General features: G+C 44.6%; 2 protein-coding genes across 2 annotated transcripts; one reads left to right on the top strand and one right to left on the bottom strand.

Annotated features, from left to right (window-relative positions):
• Positions 1–794: 794 nt before the first annotated feature.
• SOCS2 (suppressor of cytokine signaling 2) lies at positions 795–6,608 on the bottom strand. Its single transcript, XM_058023057.1, has 2 exons — positions 6,464–6,608; positions 795–5,557 (listed from the first exon to the last, which is right to left on the bottom strand). The coding sequence occupies exons 1-2, from the start codon at positions 6,606–6,608 to the stop codon at positions 5,109–5,111; spliced, it is 594 nt and encodes a 197-aa protein (XP_057879040.1). The 3' UTR covers positions 795–5,108.
• LOC131083010 (uncharacterized) lies at positions 6,607–18,753 on the top strand. The gene is made up of 4 exons (XM_058023287.1): positions 6,607–7,102; positions 11,821–11,936; positions 16,071–16,163; positions 18,010–18,753. Exons 1-4 carry the CDS (start codon positions 6,607–6,609, stop codon positions 18,031–18,033), a joined length of 729 nt encoding a protein of 242 aa, XP_057879270.1. The 3' UTR covers positions 18,034–18,753.
• The last annotated feature ends 442 nt before the right edge of the window (positions 18,754–19,195 follow it).

The following is a 19,195-nucleotide window of genomic DNA, read 5'->3' on the forward strand; positions in this document are numbered from 1 at the left end:
GCTAATTTTTTTTTCTCAAAATTGAGCGATCTAGCCAGACTTTGTCTATGTGTGGATTCAGACTGTACTGATACTAGTTATTCCCCATGACCTTTAATCTCTACTAGTACACCTTTCAGCATCCAGGTGGTTAGTTATTTGATACACCTTGTGAGAAGTACCACCTCTCACAGGAGCTGCTGGCTTTTCCATGTCCTTTCCCTTTAATGCCTTCTCAGACGTGAAAGCCAGACAAAGTAATCCTCAGAAAGCAGAATATTTTCTCATCTTGTTCCTGGCAGCTGTGTTTCACCTGGCTTGTGTTCTCTAAGACAGGAGATAAGGACCAGTGATGGTCAGCACCTGAACCAAGTCTGCCTCCCCCTTCCTTTGACTGATATTCAGCCTGTTGCAGAAACGACCCAGTTTTAGCAATGCTGTGGCAAATGGCCATGTTGTTGTAAACAGACCAGTTATGTGTCAGTGGAATGTTCTTTCCAGGCATTTTCAGTCATGCTAATGGCTTAGCAAAATACTGAGACCTGCTGAATCTAATGCTAATAGAGAAGTGCTTTTCAGGAGCTAGGCTGAGATACCACAGCAGCTTGTCATCCCCACTTCCTTTGTGTATACAGAACTAACCAGCTCAGACCTTTCAACAAACTTCTATTATTCTATTTAGAAATTCTTTGGTTTAGATAGTAAAAGTTTCATTAATTTCTATATTTTTAAAATAAAAATTCTCCTTTCAACAAAGTTTTTTTACTGTTATTGAGAATTAGCAATACAGTTTTTAAAACCCCTCAAGTCATTGTTTCCTCTAGCAGTAAATATAATACTTAAAATTATTTTAATGACTGCAAAGTTGGCAGAAATTTTATTTTACTTTAATTTAAATGACTCTTAGACATGATACCAATGTCTAAAGATAGCTCTTCCTATTTCCATTATGTGTTTTGGCTTAAGGAGAGCAAAGCCCTGATATCATTTGACTTACTTTCCACTAGTGTCTAAGATTATAGCCAAAGGAAAAATCAATAGGATTGTTATCAAGAATACAAGAAAAAACTATTGAAAAGAGCATATAAATAAATAAAGGTTTTTAAACAATCTTTAACAAGGTAATTTACCTGCAGGGACATTTTGCTAAAACATGAGAGTTGGCTAAGGTACAAAATCCACACAACTACAGAACTCTGTCCTCCCTGTGCGATGTAGATTCTGTTTTCTCAAGGTGATGAGATTTAGTCTCATTATAGGAGTAAATTCCTCATTGTTGTAAGATATAAAAAAACTCCTTTGCCCTCCATATTCTGGTGAACAATTTTTTCTTCTTGCTAATAATTTGATACTGTTTATCTAGAATGTGATTACATAAAATATAATTAGGACAATAATGACAAGATCAGATTAAAATAAGATTACTTCTAATGCAATGAGCACAGCTGCTTGGTTACATTCCCACTCTACCCATTCATCTTGTACTCAAACTGTTTTCTGTCTCAAGTGATACTGCCAGCAGGAAGATACCCACACAACTAAAATACTGCCCTAGTTCACATTCTGCTAGGTTTAGTGCTAAACTAAATACTATCACCAGTTCAATTTTCATCATTCATATTGCAATTGTGTTTATTTTGGTTGGTTTTTTTAAGCATCACCTTTTAGGATTGTAGGATTCTCAGATTTCATTTAAGTAAAGTGAAGAGGTTTTCTAACATTCCAGGTATAAACTGGAAAACTCCAAGACTCAAAAAAGAAAAACCAAATCAGTACATGGGGTGAAAAAAGGCATAGGATTAAAGTCCTTTTCATGATTTGACTCATGGGCATTGAACCTGTGAAACTGGCTTTGCTGCACACTCTGTACTAGCAATTCAAGATGATATACATCAGTTAGAAGTAATTTTTATAATCTGAAAGGCCCTCAATTTAAAAGCTAGTGCTGCAAACAAGCTGCAACAACTATAGGGTAAAGAAAAAAAAATACACTGAAAAATTTTTTAAATGTTTGAACAACATGTCTGAAAATTTTATGTCTGAAAACTCACAAAGTCTTCATGCAAGATCTTTGTACTGCTGAAATCTAATCATGTTCTATCATCAGATTTTTTGTAGCAGAACAAGTCATTCCTCTGTGCTGCATTAGAAAGAAGCCAAGCTTTCTGCAAGCTAAACTGTGGTTTAGTTTTACTAGTGCAATGCATCACCCTAGGACTGGCATCCTAATGAGGACAAGAACTGTGCTTTCATACAAAGAGGACTAGTTCCCCCTCCAGTCTGTTTAAAATATTGTTCACAGCTTCGAGCACACACTAGAGTTACAGAGCCTACTTTTCCTCACAGGATCTGATGTAAATGATACAAAGTCTAGGTCGGTATGCTCAATGTTTGGTGACTTGATTCCACATCACAGTAACTTGATTAGTTACAAGAATGACCACCTTTCACTTTGCCAGCACTCCTTGTTCTCAGCCTGCCAATTGCCCTTGTACTTTGGAGAACTGTTATTAAAAACCCAGCAAGCTTCCCTGCATCTGCCCCTTGTTGTTCCTCAGAGCTTGGCTCTGCTGTGGGCTACACTTGGCCTGTGACTTCTCACACCAACAAGCCACAAATCATTTCTTATACCTGCAGCATAGCAGTCTCATTGCACCCCAAAGCTCTTATCTTCTCAGTCTGCTTGCTCCAGCACTGGTATTCATGATGTGAAACCCCCAGGGATTTATTTTAAAGGTCCTCAGCAGAATGTGTTTACCATTGAGACCCCAAGTGTATCATCCTGGCTGAAAAGGCACAGAAGTAGAATGTTAACACAGCAGCAGATTAGAGGGTTTGTCACTGTGATGGAAGGTATTCCATACAGCAGTTCTCTCACCACAGGAGAGAGCTAGGCAAGAACTGTAAGAAAAGATTCATCAGAATGAAAAGTGTTCCCAGGAACACAGTTTTTTGACAGGCTCTGCTCACAGGAAAAGCTCCTTAGCCTGAGGGTGGCAGATCTTAGCAAGACTGATGACAAGAACCATGTAGTTATGACACATACCTAGAATACAAGAGCTCTTTGGGCATGCCAACCAAAAGGTGGCCACAATATAATGTGAAAGACTTCCAAATACATCTTGGCAAGACATGGAGAAAATTTTTACATAACAAAATATTTTTATTTGTTTTTCAGAAAAAACCTCTTCCTATTTCTATACTAAAGCTTGAGTTTAAAATGGGGACAGAAAATTTGAGCCATGGAAGAGGAGAAACCCACCTTTTCCATGGAAAGAACAAGAACATATCAAGTATATGTCATATCAAGGAACCATCCACTCTGCCTCATGTTCTTGGTGCCTTCTATTTCTCAATGGCTCTGCTACTCATTTCTGCCAGGATGTTACAGACAGAGTGTGTTACAGAACTGAGTGTGTAACACTGGGAGTTTAGATGCAACAAATAAGCTGGTCAGGGCCCCAGAGTTTATGAGAAAGGACAGAACATCTTGAAAGTACAACAAAGCAGTTAAGTCACAAGGAAAACAAGATTATTTTATGTTGTTTCTATTTCAGCCTGGGCAAAGCTAGATTACAGCAAGTCTTGACAACCCTCCTTGTTCAAGCACAGGTCTTGGCTTTAATCAACAAATAAGCTTGGGAAAGAATTAAAACTTTTAATTTGTTGACTAAGGGTGAGTCTATGTCCTTGTTTCTCTCTTACTGCTTTCCTATTTTTCTCATCCTGTGTGTTTCTTCTATTAAATACTTTACCTTTGGGCTGAAGAACGGATACTGAGGGTCTTAGTCCCTCTTTCTGTTTAGAAGACTACTGAAACAGAAAAAGCAATGTCCTGTGCTAATACCCAACTACAGGAATTCAGCAGGCAGCCTCTAAGCCATTAATCTGAATGTAATCCAGCTATACTTTTGAGCAGCACCACAAAGGCAAAGCAGGGTTATTCATCCTCACTGATACATGTGCATTTATCTGAGTATTAGCTGGGAAATTATATAAGTTCCTATATAAGAGCACTCTTTCCTGAATGGTAGAAATCCATACATAAAAAATTGGGAGATTGTTGTGCGCTTTGATTTACTTTATTGAGTAATCATCTGATAGCTACAATGGTGAATTGGAAGTTTAGAAATAAAATAAAATAAAATAAAATAAAATAAAATAAAATAAAATAAAATAAAATAAAATAACAAAAAGAAAATTAAAGAAAAAAAAAGAAGAAAAAGGAAAACCAACCCCTTTATAAAAAAAATCCACATCGTATTTCCCCATATTTTGGGAAACAGGCTGAAGAAAACATTCTACACTGTAGAAGACACACGTAACTGCTGATACCCATGTTTTGACATTGGAACTGCAAGTCTGAAGTATATAGTTCTAAAGCCTCAGCCAAAAGAGGCTTAATAATAATAGCATGGAGACATCACCGCTGTGAAGATGTTAACACATTAAGGATTCTGGGATACCAATCTGGTATAATCAGCAATATACTGGGTTCCTGTGAAAGATGTGGCATTTCTTCTTAAGGTCAGCTTTTAGAGAACTTTGAAAAACAATGTTCTAGACTGATTACTTACAGTACTCCTTTGCTTGCAGAAAAGCAGGAGAGTAGTTCAATAAAAACTGAATACATGATCATTTTTCTGACTGGATTTGATTAGTTGCATAACTTTAGCAAGATTATCACAGTGTGTGATCTAGTTAAGCTTTTAGGATTATATGAACACCAGCACCAAATTAATCTTAGAATCAGACAACTGAGATACTTGTAAACTCTCATATGTCTCTGACCACTTATGAAGTCTCTCCCGGTCCCACTGCTTCAGAAAGCATTTGATAGTTAGTGCAGCATTTTATTGACAAAGCAACACAATCTGGATAGAGTCCTCACTTCTCTCTCTTGCAAGAATAGCATGCCACCTTGTTGAACCCCCAAGGATGCAAAGTGGGATTATTTTACATAAAGTCTCCCTTTGTAGCATCTGAAATAAAAACCTTTCCCCTAGAACTGCCACTGTTTTGATAGTGAATTCCATGCTGAGTTGTACAACTGGTTACTCAGTTCTTTGGCTGATTTTAAGAATTGCATTCAAAAGTTACTCCGTGCTAGAGGCATTTAGAAAATATATTTATACCTGGTATTGATACTCTTTCAAGTACTCTTTTAGTCTTGTTGGTAATGGCAGCTCCCAGATCTGATTTGTGCTCTTGTTTATAGCTATTCTGCAGCGGTGTTGCAGAGATGGAGCAGATGTATAGAGGGGTTTGTTCAAGTAAAGATGAACTGTTCCATTTGAAGGTGTTTCAGTTCTATCCTTGCACATGAGAACATAGTACTCAATCAAATGCACAACGCTGTTGAACTGCTTAAGTCTAGATCTGACACAAGTGATAGAGTCCAGTCTAAACTTGCCATCTTGATATTCTATACGTAGATTGGTCGGTCCCGCTGACGTTTTTACTGATATAGTTAGTAGATACTCTGAGTGCGAACTATCCCTAACCAAAAAGGTCCCTTCGGGGGCATCCTGTAACCTTTCTTTGGCTTCAGCAACAGTCATGTTGCCCCAGTACCATCCTGTTAAAAGATGAGAAAAAGAAGGGATTTGTTTATTCCTGTTTGTTTGAAAAGCTGCTCTCTAGCTGATATACTTCTAGTCACCCATTTCTTTTGTTGCTGGAAAGCTAAAGTCCTGCAGGCACAGTAAATTTTTATTTGCTATTTAAATTCATTTGTTTTACAATGCATCTCGTTTTGACAGAACTTTCCAGGTCACTTTTTATTTCCCCATGTAGGCATAGACATGCACAAACGTTCCCGCAGCGTCCTGCGGGGCCGAGAGCGGAGCCGCCGACCCGGCGGGCCGCCCCTGAAGCGGCAGGGGCGCGTCCCGCGGCTCCCCGCTGCTCTGCCGCCGGGACAGCAAGGCACGGGCTGGCAGCCCGCACAACGCCCGCTGTGGGGAACTCGGAGCAGGCTGCTGCTGAAATGAGCTTTCTCAAGCGATCGAAAGCTAAGGGATAAGAAAACAACTTCGGCGAGGTAGCTGCGGTCCTGACGCGGCTGCGATGAAGACAAAAAGCCCTTCCCTCCTCCCGCAAGCAAGCTCCGCGTCCTGCGGGGCCGGGCGAGCCGCCGCCGCGCCGCCGAGGGCAGCGCAGGTACGCGGGGCCGAGGGGATGCGGCCGCCCCGGCCGGCGGCAGCGCCCGGCCCTCGCCCGGCCGCAGATCCCGGGCTGCCGCTGGGGCGCGGCGCTGCCGGCGCTTTCGCTTCGGCCGCCGCAGTCCGCGTAGGGTCGGAGTCGTCGCCGCCCCTCTCCGCCGGGGGAACGCGACCTCGCAGCGCCGGGCGGCGATGGCCAGGCGTCGCGCCGCCGCCCGGTTCCCCTCGGCCCGGTGGGGATCCCTGCCGCGCCGCTCTGCCTCCCCCCGGAGAGCGCCGCCGCCCCGGGCGCTTTCCCCTTCCCGGCCGCCCGGGCTTACCTGCCCGCCGCAGCTCCTCCATAGCCGCGGCCAGCTGCTCCGCCTCACGGCACTCCTCGGCAACGGGCGCCGCCGCCCCGGGGCGCCCCCAGCGCTCCCCGGAGCTCTCCGCGCTCTCCAGGGACTCGGCGGAGCGCAGGGTCATGGGCGGCGGCGGCGGGCGCGGCCCCGCTCGCCCGCAGGTCGGGGGCTGCCGGCAGGAGAGGGCTCCGCTTGGCCGCCGCGGGGCTCAGCGCCGCGCTGGGCGCATGGTCCCGGCCCCCGGCCCGGGCGCCGCCTGCGAGCGGAGAGAGAGCGTGGTTAGCGGCGAGCCCCGCGAGAGGCGCTCCCGACGCAGAGCGTGTTTCTGGCGATCCCGCTTCGGAACTTCCCAGCATCCAGAGGAGGGACGCGAGGCGAGAGATCACCTCCCGGCGGAGCGGGGGAGGGACATCTCCTCCCCCCCGCCGCCCAGCCTGTCCTCGGCTCCTCTCCGCCGGGGACTCGGCGGAGGCGGCGTCCCGAGACGGTGGTCTCGCTTTGTCGCAAAGGCGAACCCGCTGATGCCCCGCTCCCTCGGCCGGGGCAGGCGAGCCCGGCCGGCAGCTCTGGGACTTTTGCGGCGGGAGGAGGTCGTGGGGGAGAGCAGAGCGCGTAAAGGTATGGGAGAGGAGGGGTAACCAGCAGGGCAGCGGTCCCAGCCCCGGCGCTGCCCGGGTTCCACGCTGCGGTGCGTACGGACTCCTTCGAGTAAGGTCATCCGCGAAGTCGTACCTGTAGGAACGGGAACGGAAGCCCGGCGTGGGCCATGCTCCTGGGATAGGAGACCTCCTCTCGGGCAGCGGAGTACCCGAGAAGCTGCGGAGCCAGTGCGCCGGCAGTGCCGGCTCCGGGGGCTCGCCGGCCGCTTGGGAACGGAAGGGGCAGCGCGGTGGAGGACGCGCTATAATTAGCGCGGAGCAGGAAATATGCTTTTCCCGCTCCATTAAATGCTGATATTAGGGAGGGAAAAAAAATCTTTCCTCTTGGCCGAAGCTAACGAGAGGGACGAAAAGAGCCTCTTCTCTCCTGGTGCACCGCCACATCAGGGGCGACACAAGGCCGGGCAGTACCAGAGAGGGAGAGCCTAGCTGGCTTGGCTGGAGCGAAGGGACGGGGCTTGCGGGAAGACCGGGAGCCCCCCGCCGGTGCTTGCGAACCGGGCAGTGTCTGCTTGCGGGTACGCAGCACCCGCCAGGTGAGGGGGTTATGCTGAGGTGGTTCCTCCCCCAACAAGTTCCGCGGCGGAGCTCAGAAACTTTTCTAAATTAAACTCTAGTGACAACTGATAGGGTGTTCTGACGGGTTTCTATCTCAATAGATGTAGGCAGACTCGCGGGAACCCCTCGACAAAGCCCATCCCTCCTTCCCCCGCGCCGAGCTCCCAGCTCGGTGGCCGGGCGCAGGTGCGCCTGTCACCGGGAGAGGCTACGGGCGCGGGGCCGACGGGCGCAGGTGGGAGCAGCCCTGCCAGCGGTGTCCGGGCGCGACCCCTTGTGAAAGAGGCTCCGGCAGCGCCGAGCCGCGAAGCGCCGCCGCCGCGGGAGCTCGGTGGGGACGGAAGGCTGGCGAGGCGGTGGCGGCTGGCTGCAGCCGGGCGTCCCCCGGCCGAGGCGAGGAGAGCCGGAGCAGCCCGCCTCTGGCTGCGGGGAGCCTCCATCCCGGCGGTCGGCAGCGCCGTACGGGGAGCGGGGCGGCGGGCTGCCGGCTCTCCAAGCGACGCACGGCATCGTGCGGAGGGGGGCGACGACAAGGGGACTCACCCGGGCTCGGCGGGACGGGGCTGGGGCCGCCGCTGCCGCCGCCTGGAGGTGGGGCGATCAGGTTGTTCTGGCTCCCGGCGGCGTCGGGGGGCCGAGGGGACACGGCACCCGCCGCCGGGGAGAAGCGTCGAGGCTGTGCCGGGGCGGACAGAGGCTGCCGGAGGAAGATGGTGCTCCTGGGGAAACAACACCCTCCTCTCCCCCGCCTCTCCCCGGCGCGGGCGGTCTGCTCAACTTTGATTGCGAGGCGAGGGCATCCTGCCCCCGCCGCTCCCCCCTCCCGGGATGGTTACATACAAAGGCTGCTTTCCAGGAACTTTCCAGGAACCGCATCATGTGACAGGACCCGCTCCGGCGCCTCCGCCGCGATCGCGGCCAGCCGGGGCCGACGCACCGAGCCGCCGCCCCTGTCACACCAGGGCAGCGGCCGCCGAACGCTGCCCCGCGGCCCCCCCGCCTGCTCCCCCTGCGCCCGCGGAGCCGCGGGCGACGCGCAGGTCAGTGCCCGGGGCTGCGGGGGGACCGGGCCGGCGGGGCCGCGCGGGGCGCCCCGCGGGCGCGGCGGGACCCCGGAGGGAGCGGGGCGAGCGCGGCCGCCCGTGCCGGGGCCGGAGGGGCGAGGGGCGCCCGGCCCGCCCGGCGCCGGCAGCCGCGGGCACCTGAGCGCGGCGGCGGGGCCCGCCCGCGGGGCCGGGAGCGCCCGGGGGCCGGTGCCAGGAGCTCCCTGCCAGGGACTCGCGGCGGCCGAAGCTCCTGGGACACCCCACCCTGGTCTCCACCCCCCTTCACCCTCCGGCGCTGAATACCTCGCTGCTACAAACAGCCATTGCCCGCCGATGCGCGCGCCGATTTCCTCCCCCTCCCCCCCCCCTTTTTTTTTTTTAATTATTATTCTTTTTTTTTTAAATAATCACGAAGCTGTTTTTCGGCGTAAAGATGGTTGATTGCGCCCTGGGTGCTGCTCGGTAACCAGCCACCTTTCGCCGCTGCCCCGGCGGCCCCGAGCCGACTTTAGAAAGAGACACACGCAGAGGGGAAAAGGGGAAAAAAAAAAAAAAAAAGAGGAGAGAAAAGAAAAGAGGGAAAACAAAGCAAAAGTAGCCGTAATAGTCTCACTCCAGCCCTTGGCTGCAGGTTAGGGCTCCCTGCAAATTGTACGGGGGTATCTGGGAGGGAGAATTGACGGCAGAAGGATTACGGGGTGTCTTTTTAAAGATTTCAGGAAAGAAGCCCAAACCTACAGCATAATAAAAGATAGTATCTTTAAAAATCGGGGCGGGAGGGGCGAGGGAGCCTTTGTTATCAGAGGGGAAATGAATATGTATGAGGCTGCCCTGTCTGGCTGAGGGAGCGGAGCAGCTCCCCTGCACAGAGAGAGCTCCCAGGCTGAGACGCTGCCTTGGGTCGCACTCCCCAGTACCGTCTGAAATGCAACGTTTCTTAAAAAATTAAAAAAAAAAAAATAAAAAAAAAGGACTGAGGAAGGATTACAAATCCTGAAGGATTTTGTAACAGTTATTGCTTATAATTCTTAAGCATCAGAGGATAAGAGAATTAATAGTTATCTTAAAAATTAAGTTCTGTATTTAGTGATTAAGTAAATTCATCTGAGAAAAAAAAAAATCTACTTTGTTAAGTGAAATATTGGCCAGCATGATTTCATCTGTTTGTAATGCCTGGGTGCTTTTGAATTTAATTTATTCAGTTTATGAAAAAAAGGTGGTTTTAATCACTGGCAGCAGCACAGATTTAAAATGAGGTCTGAGGAACAAACACGGGCTTTCTTAAGCATTCTCAGAAATGGTTTAAAACAATTTAGGTCTTGAAGGTCATTCTTGTTCCTGTTTTTGTCTGTGAAGTTCAGATAGCCTCAGATCCAGGCTCCAGTGACAGTTCTGGAATTCCCACTAACTTTTTTCGTTGGATTGATATGTAGAGGGGAGAGAATGGGTTTGTGCCCCTAGAAATTTAGTTGACAGTTCAGCTACCTATGACATAAAATCTTGCAAAAAACCTCCATTACTTTTCAGAATGGCACTGACTTCACTATGTTCAGGAGAACAATAAGGAATTAATATGGATCTATTTTTATTACTAAAATAATTCTGTATATGTAGGCACACAGCTTTTGCTCAAAAAGTATTTTGTTCTGATATCATAGTGTTCAAATTAAGGCTGTTTCTTTGAAGTTCATTAATGCATCTTGGAGAAAAGGAATACGTCTTGTCTAGATGCAAAGCTGCTTTTTTCCAGCTTTGCTGTAGTTCTCTTTCCCTGTGTTATTTTATTAATGGGATTTTTATGTGGATAGTATCTCAAGACTTCCTTTGCTTCTGCTGTTTATTCGTCACTTGAAGTCATAATAATTTGTTTCTAAAACCACAGCTGGCTGCTATAAAGGCAGAGGGAGGAAGACCACGATTTATGTGGTGAATGAGAAACAAGAACAGAAGAATGTAATAAATGTTTGTTACTTAAAACTTCAGATATTGTTATGAGAAAGGTAGCATAAATATTAAATAGGCAGTATATCAGCAGGATCTTTCCTAAACAGAGTTCTGTTAAATTTTTTTTTTCATGAGAACCTAATGTCTCTTAAAAATAGCACTAAATATCTGATAAACTTACAAGAGTAATGAAATTCCAGCTTAAAAACTGCAAATGGATCTTTAAATGACAATCCTGGCACCTCACAGGAGTGCTCTGGTTTACAGTCACCTTTATTCTCTGGCTTGAGACATCTGAAAGTGCCATGGGCTCCGTGGGCTATGCTTGTATTTTACTGTTTCTTTCAACAATGTTACTTGCTCTTTTTCTGCTCTGTCTGCCTAAGTCTTCCATACAGTCACAAGAGAGAAAAGAAATAACTGTAAGGGTAAGAAAAAGTGACTAAAGGAAATTACTTTTGGGACTATGGGCTGTACGTAGTGCATGAAACTACTTAAAGCTACTTTTTAGTTTTTTGGCACTGGGATATTTAATACAGGTTTGGTCTGCCTCAAGAGTTTTACTTTATAAAAATCAGAATGGAGTAGGAGAAAGATGTGAAATGAAGAAAGAGAAAAGAAGGAGCAGACTCAGAAAACTTAGTTTTCCAAAATAGGTTTTTTTAATCTGCCATGTAACAAACAGGAATTCTTCTAAACAGTCACTAATACAAAAACTATATACAAGTGAAGATTTAAAAATTTTTTGTGCAATTCAAACCAAATGCTTTATTTATTTTTAATCTGTTGTTTTGGGGTAGCAATTCTAGGAGAAATATTGCTGTACATATATAAATATGAATGCTTCTGAGCCAGTTTTAGAGGCATATCATCCAACTGGAGATGAAAGGCACAACTTAAGCAATCTCTATTTTTTTTCTGATACTACTATTCATGAATGTTGGTTCTGACTGTATATTATCCATATAGTAGATATTTTTAATCTAGTTTTGTATTAGTAGTGAAAATATGAACATTAAGGGTTCTTGAAAATCACAAGCAGAATATATTGTTTGAGCTCAAATGCACTCAAATGCATATGCCTAAGACACGGAAGGAGGAGTAAATTTATTTTTTATTTTTCCTTTAGGCAAAAATCCCTTTCATGACCAAGGAAGGAGGCAACAACATTCTTACAGCCCTGAGAAGTGCCCGTTACTAGGAATGATTTTCACTTTGTTCCTGAAAAGCACGCCAAGTTTACTGGTGAGCTCGTACACTGATTTATTTATATAATATGATGTGAGCAGAGGGGGGTAATGTGATTTTGACTCAGCTGATTTTGCTAAATTTGCTCTTATTCACTGAAAACATTTACTGATCTATTAAGATAGATTTACCTAGCTACCTGGAAGAATACAAGGGGCCTTTCCCTGCTCTCTTCATGCTTAACTTCCCAAAGATGCAGCACAGAATATCTGTTATCCATGCACACCATTTGGTCAGTTAAAATCCCCTTCAGTTAAAAGGACAGCTATTGCTTATCACATAGCTCTACTTACTGAACGTATTTTGACAACTGTTTACCTGAACTAGTCTAAACAACAATGTACAGCTGCCATGGTTTCCCTGTCCTGGGATTGCAGTCTGGTTCTTGAGCAGAGAAATGGGAATATTGAGGCTTTGGCTCCAGCAGATTGGAATGTGTTAATTGTAACTCCACAGCACGAGAAAGGTCTGCAATGTGAACTCTTTGAGGATTTCTCACTTAGCAGTTAGGAGAAAGGTTTGCTTATTTCACAAAGAGTTCCTAAAACATAATAAATAAAACATAGGGAAAACAAATATTTCAGTGTATGGGATCATCCTGCCCTTTCCAACTGCCTGAGGTACAGCATGTTTTGATGAAATAGATTAAGATTTATACCAAACAGTTTTACTCTTTACCAGCTGCCACCTTATTTCCTGCTATTTTTATCTATTCACATGTGAATGCTTTGCTTTTCTTATTATACATTTGGTAAAGGAGAATAATAAAAGAATTCAGTGAATAATTTCTATAAATCAGGGGTGCTCTAAAAGGAAAGCAGCACTTGTGATTTAAAAGCAAACATCAAAAGATGGCATCAAGGGAGTAATACTTTGAAATAACATCTGGATTCTTTTCTTTCAGAGACAGTTGATAAAAAGAAGGATCATTCCCTTTGGTTCAGTGGATAGGTAGACAGATAATCACTGTCAAGCACAAAACTGACCATAAAAAGGTGGCATTCAAGTCCATCTCTCATCTCATCCTGTGCTATCTACTGTCTATAAGTAAAGGCCTAACCTGCATTGAGTAAAAGGTTACCTAGCCACTTGGGATCTTCAATGAAAAAAGTTAAATGTAGTGCTTGCTTAGTTTCTCCAATTTACTGTTTACAATTTAAGGTAAAACCAAATTAACATAAAAATACTTTCAAAAGGCATGTAAAGGAAAAGTAGAATGTGGTGACACAGGGTACTAAGTATAAAAAAACAAGGAGAATTTACACAGCAGTTTTTACTTTATGCTATGCTAGGCTTCCTTATAAATACCAGAATTCTGGTCTATCACTGTGTTATTTTGTGAATTATCAAGTTTCACTCTGGCTAAAAGTAGCCAAATATTGGTGAAAGTTATTGGAGAATAAGTTGTAAATATACATGCTTTGGTAGCATTTTCTTCTCATTCATGCTTCCTTCCCATGAACAAGGTAGAAAAAAGGAAAGGACCAATTTTGGTACAGTCTTCAAACAACTGCAAGGAGAATATTTGATATGGATTTTAATATTCAGATTATAGCATAAAATGCTGTGACTGTAATATTTATTTACCTTGGTTTTTTGACTGAGAAAGTGCATATAGGTATATATGTGCACTACACCTATGCATACACACGTTCAGAACCATGCTCCTTGAAGTTTTGGATTTTTAGAGAAACATACACTCTTGGGTTTAGTTTTTTTTTTAGAAAAATCCTAGAGATAGCACAGCTGAAAGCACTGTGAAATCTTGCATTCTTGTCCTAGATGCTGCCAGAAAAAACAAGCCTTTTATGCTTGAGGAGGCTTGAGATGTTTTTCTGCCAGTTGCAAGTCCTACGCCTCAAAGTAAAAGAGAGCAAGTAATGTCTGTGAAAAAAAGTTTCCTGACAGACAGCATGAAAGCAGCTCTCCTATGCTTTGCCAATCCATAAGTAATAAAGTTCCTTTGTTGGCAGAAAGTCAGTTTTGAAACTAATAAGGAAAACTAAAACAGGTGATGCAGTGCCTATCTCTAAAAGGGACATTTTTGAGTGAAAAGTGAAGTAGAAACTGGGTTGTGTGTCTCTGAATAAATGGCCTCCCATCAGAAAAAGATTAATTTTAAGTCACTGTTCTAGTTCTTATATTAAGGATAGTTTAATTCACCCAGAGCTATTTGGCCTTCAGGATGAATTCCTACAATTAAGTGTTTATGATTGAAAGTGCTGCCATGGAGAGCAGACAGATGAATATCATTTTAGGAGTACTGTGAATCATTAAATGAGTTGTAGAACCTTTTTTTGGGCATGAGCCACTTCTAAATTTCAGGCTAAGGCTATAATAGACTTCAGCATAAGGCCTGACGTGTTGCTGTACTTAGGAGTTTGAATAACAGGATAATCAACGTTTACTAATGTATTTATATAACCTTAAACTTCTTCCAGTTAATTGAAAATAGGTTGCCTGTTGTATGTGAATATGCTGCTGGGTTCAGACACATTTTTCAGATCAGTGCATTAAGTGTTAGTGTCAGGTAATGAACTTAACCTGCCTCTGACGTGTTGGCTTCTTTTGGCTCAAGATAGGTATGGCTGCTTTCCCTGCTTCAGTGTAGAGGCTGCATGTGGAATGTCATACAAACCTGGACAGATGACAAGAAAACAGTGCTAGCTGCCAACTACCCTCTCTCTGTTTGTCAGGATTAGTGCTTGCTTTTTGTCAGGATGGCTCCACGCCTCGTCCTGTATCTGACTGGCACACTGGGAGGATGCAGCCTGATGAAATGCTGGCCAGGCAGGCTGTCAGTTTTAAGGCTCAGGAGAGGAAACAGACATAGGGCTACTCTTTCTGGTTTAGGAAAGCGCATTGGTCCACAGCTTGCCTTTTCTTGGCACAGCCTGTCCATTCCCAGAATTGCTTGCTCCCCCTGTAAGCAGTTTTTCCAGGTATGTGGAAATTAAAGCTCAAACAGTAGTAGATAAAATTGGACAGGCTGCTTGAAGCAGTATCTCCCCCTGTACTGTACCCAAAACCATCCTGTGGCTCTGACAGAGCTCTGCCTGCAGCAGGGAAGAGAAATTAACTCATGCATCTCCTCCTTTACAACTTCAGCTTTCAGACTGGTGTTTTAAGAACAATTCCAGTTTCAGTGTGGCTTCAAAACTGCCATCCATCAGGAGCAGCCTCGTGAGCTGTTTGGTCTTGAGATGGCAATTCTGTCCTGAGGTGGGGTGAACGGCTTGGGGGGAGAGTAATAACTCCTGCAGCCATCTGATTTTAATCCCTTACCATATGTGACTCGAAGTCCTTAGATGCCCTCTACTGCCATATACCAGAATTAACAGATGGCTCTGTGTAACCAAATTCAGATTTGCTTGTTATTCTCTCTGTTCTTATAAATGAACGGAGAAGGGGAAATAATACCCATAATTATTACAAAATATGCAAAGCATTTTATAAAGTGTGAGTTTGGGCTAGACATATTTTCTGACTTTCAGTGCCATTGCCCTACATTTCAAAATTTAACACTAATTTTAGTAGTCTCTTCAGAGCTCATTTCCCTGATAAATTATCCCTCTGTGAATAAATGTGATCTGGAAAGATGCCTGAGGCACAGCAGAATTTTTCCCCAGCATTTCATGCCACATGATGCCAGACAGAAGGAAGCTGCACAACCTGCTGCTGTAGATCAGCCTTTGTTCTGCGGAGGAAGGAAAGGATGCATTTAGCCATTGGACATATCTTTTGCATAACACAGAACAGCAGGTAAGAGTGAACCTAAAATGGAACAAGAATGAAATTTCTGTCCTACCTTTGCCTGTGTTATGAGAGGTTTTGTGTGCTGGCAGGCACAAAGCAATCCTAAGTCAAACAGGACTAATCTTGGAGAAGATCACTCCCCAGGCTCTTAAGAATGAAGTGCCTTTGCGGTGCATTGGCTTTAGCTGTGTTGGGTATGTCAACTCCTTTTCCTTCTATAAGGAAAAGCCAGCAAAACAATCCCACCTTTAACTCCCTGTCCCAGGCTGAAATTTGAAATGAGTGGGTTTGGGCCAAATTAGCAGCCATATTTTGTGTACATTTTTAAACAAGCCTCACCTTTCCTGAGGACAGTATTATTTCTTTCTGCTCTAGGTGTTTGCTGACGATGTTACAAATAGAAGCAGGCCCGGCAGGAGGGAGCATGAGCTTTCCAGTGGAACCTGTGACAGCAGGGACCTGCTCCAGGTAAATGGAGGACACACAGGAGAGCCTCTTCCAGGCCAGTAAAAAGCCTGAGTTCATGAAGGGTGCAAATTTCACACTGTACTTTCTTTTCCCTCCAGCACAGTCCTCTACTTTCAGGCACACTGGTCAAGAATATGCTGCTTACATTTTTCAGGAGCTTTTATAATTTTTTCAGAACATAATCTCAAACTAACATAAGCCCGTAGCAAAATCTTATTGTGAATGGGGGCTTTGTTTCTGAGAGACTCTTTTTGAAAATGCCAGGTTATCAGCTAGCCCTTGCATAACAGGCTGAAACAGGAATTTGTTCATATGGCTTTGTTACAGCATATTCCTTCCTTCAACCCATATCTCCACTTTCTCCAAGAAATACACAGAGCTCTTCAAGTCCTTCTGGCAGGTGGGCTATGTAATGTTATGGTGGCAAACCTGGAAAGCTTTACCAATTCATACCATCCAACAATGTGGTTCATTGCATGTATTTTCATTAGCCCCATTTTCCCAGTTTCTTTAAGGGCATTTCAATCTTTCAGTGGCTTTTCTTCTTCCCCTGTCCATCAGGGAGTGAAATCATATGCCCACAGAATGTAAATAACAGCTGTTTCTATTCAATTTGCATTTATATGCTTAGCACTTAAAAATAGCTTATTTCTAGAGGCTTTCATAATCTATTCAAAATTTCTTCTTAGTCAGAGGTACTAGCGAGATGTTAATGAAATCCCTTTGGACTGGCTGATCAAAAAGGCACAGCAACAACAATGAAATTCTTCAAATGACTGATCAGTTATGCTTCTGAGTTACTCTTCAGCAACTGACTGAAGTATATCTTTAATCTCCTTGGGCATTTTAAGATCACTTCCTTGGGCTGCTCTAACAGGGCAAAATATGCCAGGTAAAAAGATGAATGGTTAAAAAAAATCTATGCTGAAATGGTAGTGTATTTCTAGAAAAATTAATTTATTATACAAGCTGAACAGGGAAAAAAACCAAACAAAAACAACACCTGGCAAGGTATTTAAAGGGAACAGCTCATTTGCCAGTGTCACAGATCTTTGAATAAACAAACCCCTTATGCCCGGTGAATAACTGAAAAACAGCTTTTTGATCTTTATACTATTTTCTTTTGTTGACATTTCATGAACCCTAAAGAGGATACACATTTGTATTTATTAATGCCTAAATGAACATTTTAAGAATTACGTCCAATTACTGTGGGTTTTTTCCCTCCAGAAAACTTTGGAAGCCTTTCACCTCATTATTTTGCCAAGTGTCTCACCTTGCATCTTCAGATTTCTTTGATCCTCTGAAGATTGAAAATTACAGAACAGTGACATTTAGTGACCTTTGGTATGGTTGAATTTTCCAAGGTTGAATGTGTAAGAAGATGCTTACTCCTAAATGCAGATTTTGTTTGGTGTTACAGAAAAGCACTTTCTTCTCTGCATAATTGTTTATTCAGAAGAAAAATCCTTTTATTTTTACAGGAGCCTCAACAGGGGCATCTCTGAATGGGAGACTCTGGATTGGTGACTGAAACTGTTTAGGAAATACTAATTACATGTGTGAATTGCTGTGTGTATAAGCCTGTGCCAGACTTATTCAGACTTGGTACTGTGAACAATGGTAATTTAAGATAAGGTAATCTTTAAAAATGCTGTGGGTTCACACTACCTGATTTCAGAGAGCAAGCTTGTCTTTCTACACTAAAAAAAAACGTCCCTGACTAGCTGTGCTAGTTCCTTCCAGAGCAGACTCCTGTATTCACATCCCACAGTGCTCCTTGGACTCCTCCTGGTGCCCCTCTAGAGCCAACATGCAATTGTGATTTTTCTGTGTTGCCTTTCAGTCTGAAGTTTGTGCAATGGTGTGAAACTGTCCCTCAGCCTGTGAGAAGGGTGCTCCCCTGGCAGCAGAGGGAGGGTACGTGCTGCACCTCCTGGGATGTGGTAAGCTTTGAGGGCACAGCCAGCCTGGGTGGTTCAGAAGAGCACATCCTGTGAAGTCAGGCAGGATGAGACCTTGGGAATGGTGCTTGGTGCTGTCCCTGCAGCAGTGGGAAGCCATGGCTTTCAGGAGGGCTTCTGGAGCTGTGGGAGCAGCAGCAGCAGGGGCCTCAGCCTTGCTCCCCGACTGCCACATAACAACGTGCCCAGAGGGACCCTGAAGGTGTCCCTGCTCGGTGTGGGGAAGCCCAGGGCCCTGGTTTCACCTGCCAGAGTCACACAGGTACTTTCACTTCAGAATAAATGCAGCACTGCCAAAGAAACACACGGCTTTTCCTGCATCATTTCCACAAAGTCGTGAGTTAGAATCTTGGTTGTATTGAAACAGAACTCGCCCAGTTCTAACAATTCAAGCTTTAGTCCCTGGACTGGACAAGGCCTGCTAGGCACTGTGCAGGTACTAACCACTGCTGCTCTTCTCTTCACAGCCCATGGTGGCACCTTTCAGCCTTACCAGTCTTACTTCAAATCTTTCTCAAACAAATATGGCCATATAAAGCCAGTCAATTGTAACCCCATGCAGCCAAAACTAGAGCGTGTTTCTTTCAGTATTAAAATACAAATATATGCTCTAGAAAGGCAATTTCTCTGTCCTCTGCTTATGAGGAATTTTCCATGAATTTTATTTGCTCTGTGCTTCTACTCTGGATAGGAAATCCTTTTTTCTTAATCTAGTTCTAAATTTTGTGGAACTCGCCACCACTCTGTTACTCCATCACTAATGCCAGGGTTTTACCTGTAGGAAAAATGGCATGGGGGAAAGGGAATTCTGTTAATACATGTTCTTGGAGAATAACAAATGAACCTATACTGAAGCCAGTCAATATTAAAAATTACATAATAAATTTTTAAAAGTATATGAAGCCTTATGTCACTTATAACAACCAAACAAATATTGTTACTTATAACAACCAAATAATTAAGGGTCAAGGAAATTTTTTTCCTAGCATTTGTTTATTATTCAATAAAAATCATCACTTTGTCTTAAATACAGCAAATGAAGACCACTCCTGCAGCACAGCTCTGATG

Source organism: Melospiza georgiana, chromosome 4 (genome assembly GCF_028018845.1).
Source record: "Melospiza georgiana isolate bMelGeo1 chromosome 4, bMelGeo1.pri, whole genome shotgun sequence".
In the NCBI taxonomy this organism is placed as follows: domain Eukaryota; kingdom Metazoa; phylum Chordata; class Aves; order Passeriformes; family Passerellidae; genus Melospiza; species Melospiza georgiana.

Coding starts and splice junctions, on each gene's coding strand:
- SOCS2 (XM_058023057.1), bottom strand. CDS start 6,608: ATGACCCTGCGCTCCGCCGAGTCCCTGGAGAGCGCGGAGAGCTCCGGG. Junction 5,558..6,463: donor GGAGGAGCTGCGGCGGGCAG/GTAAGCCCGGGC, acceptor ATCTTTTAACAG/GATGGTACTGGGGCAACATG.
- LOC131083010 (XM_058023287.1), top strand. CDS start 6,607: ATGGGCGGCGGCGGCGGGCGCGGCCCCGCTCGCCCGCAGGTCGGGGGC. Junction 11,937..16,070: donor AAAGCACGCCAAGTTTACTG/GTGAGCTCGTAC, acceptor TTTCTGCTCTAG/GTGTTTGCTGACGATGTTAC. Junction 16,164..18,009: donor ACAGCAGGGACCTGCTCCAG/GTAAATGGAGGA, acceptor GTTGCCTTTCAG/TCTGAAGTTTGTGCAATGGT.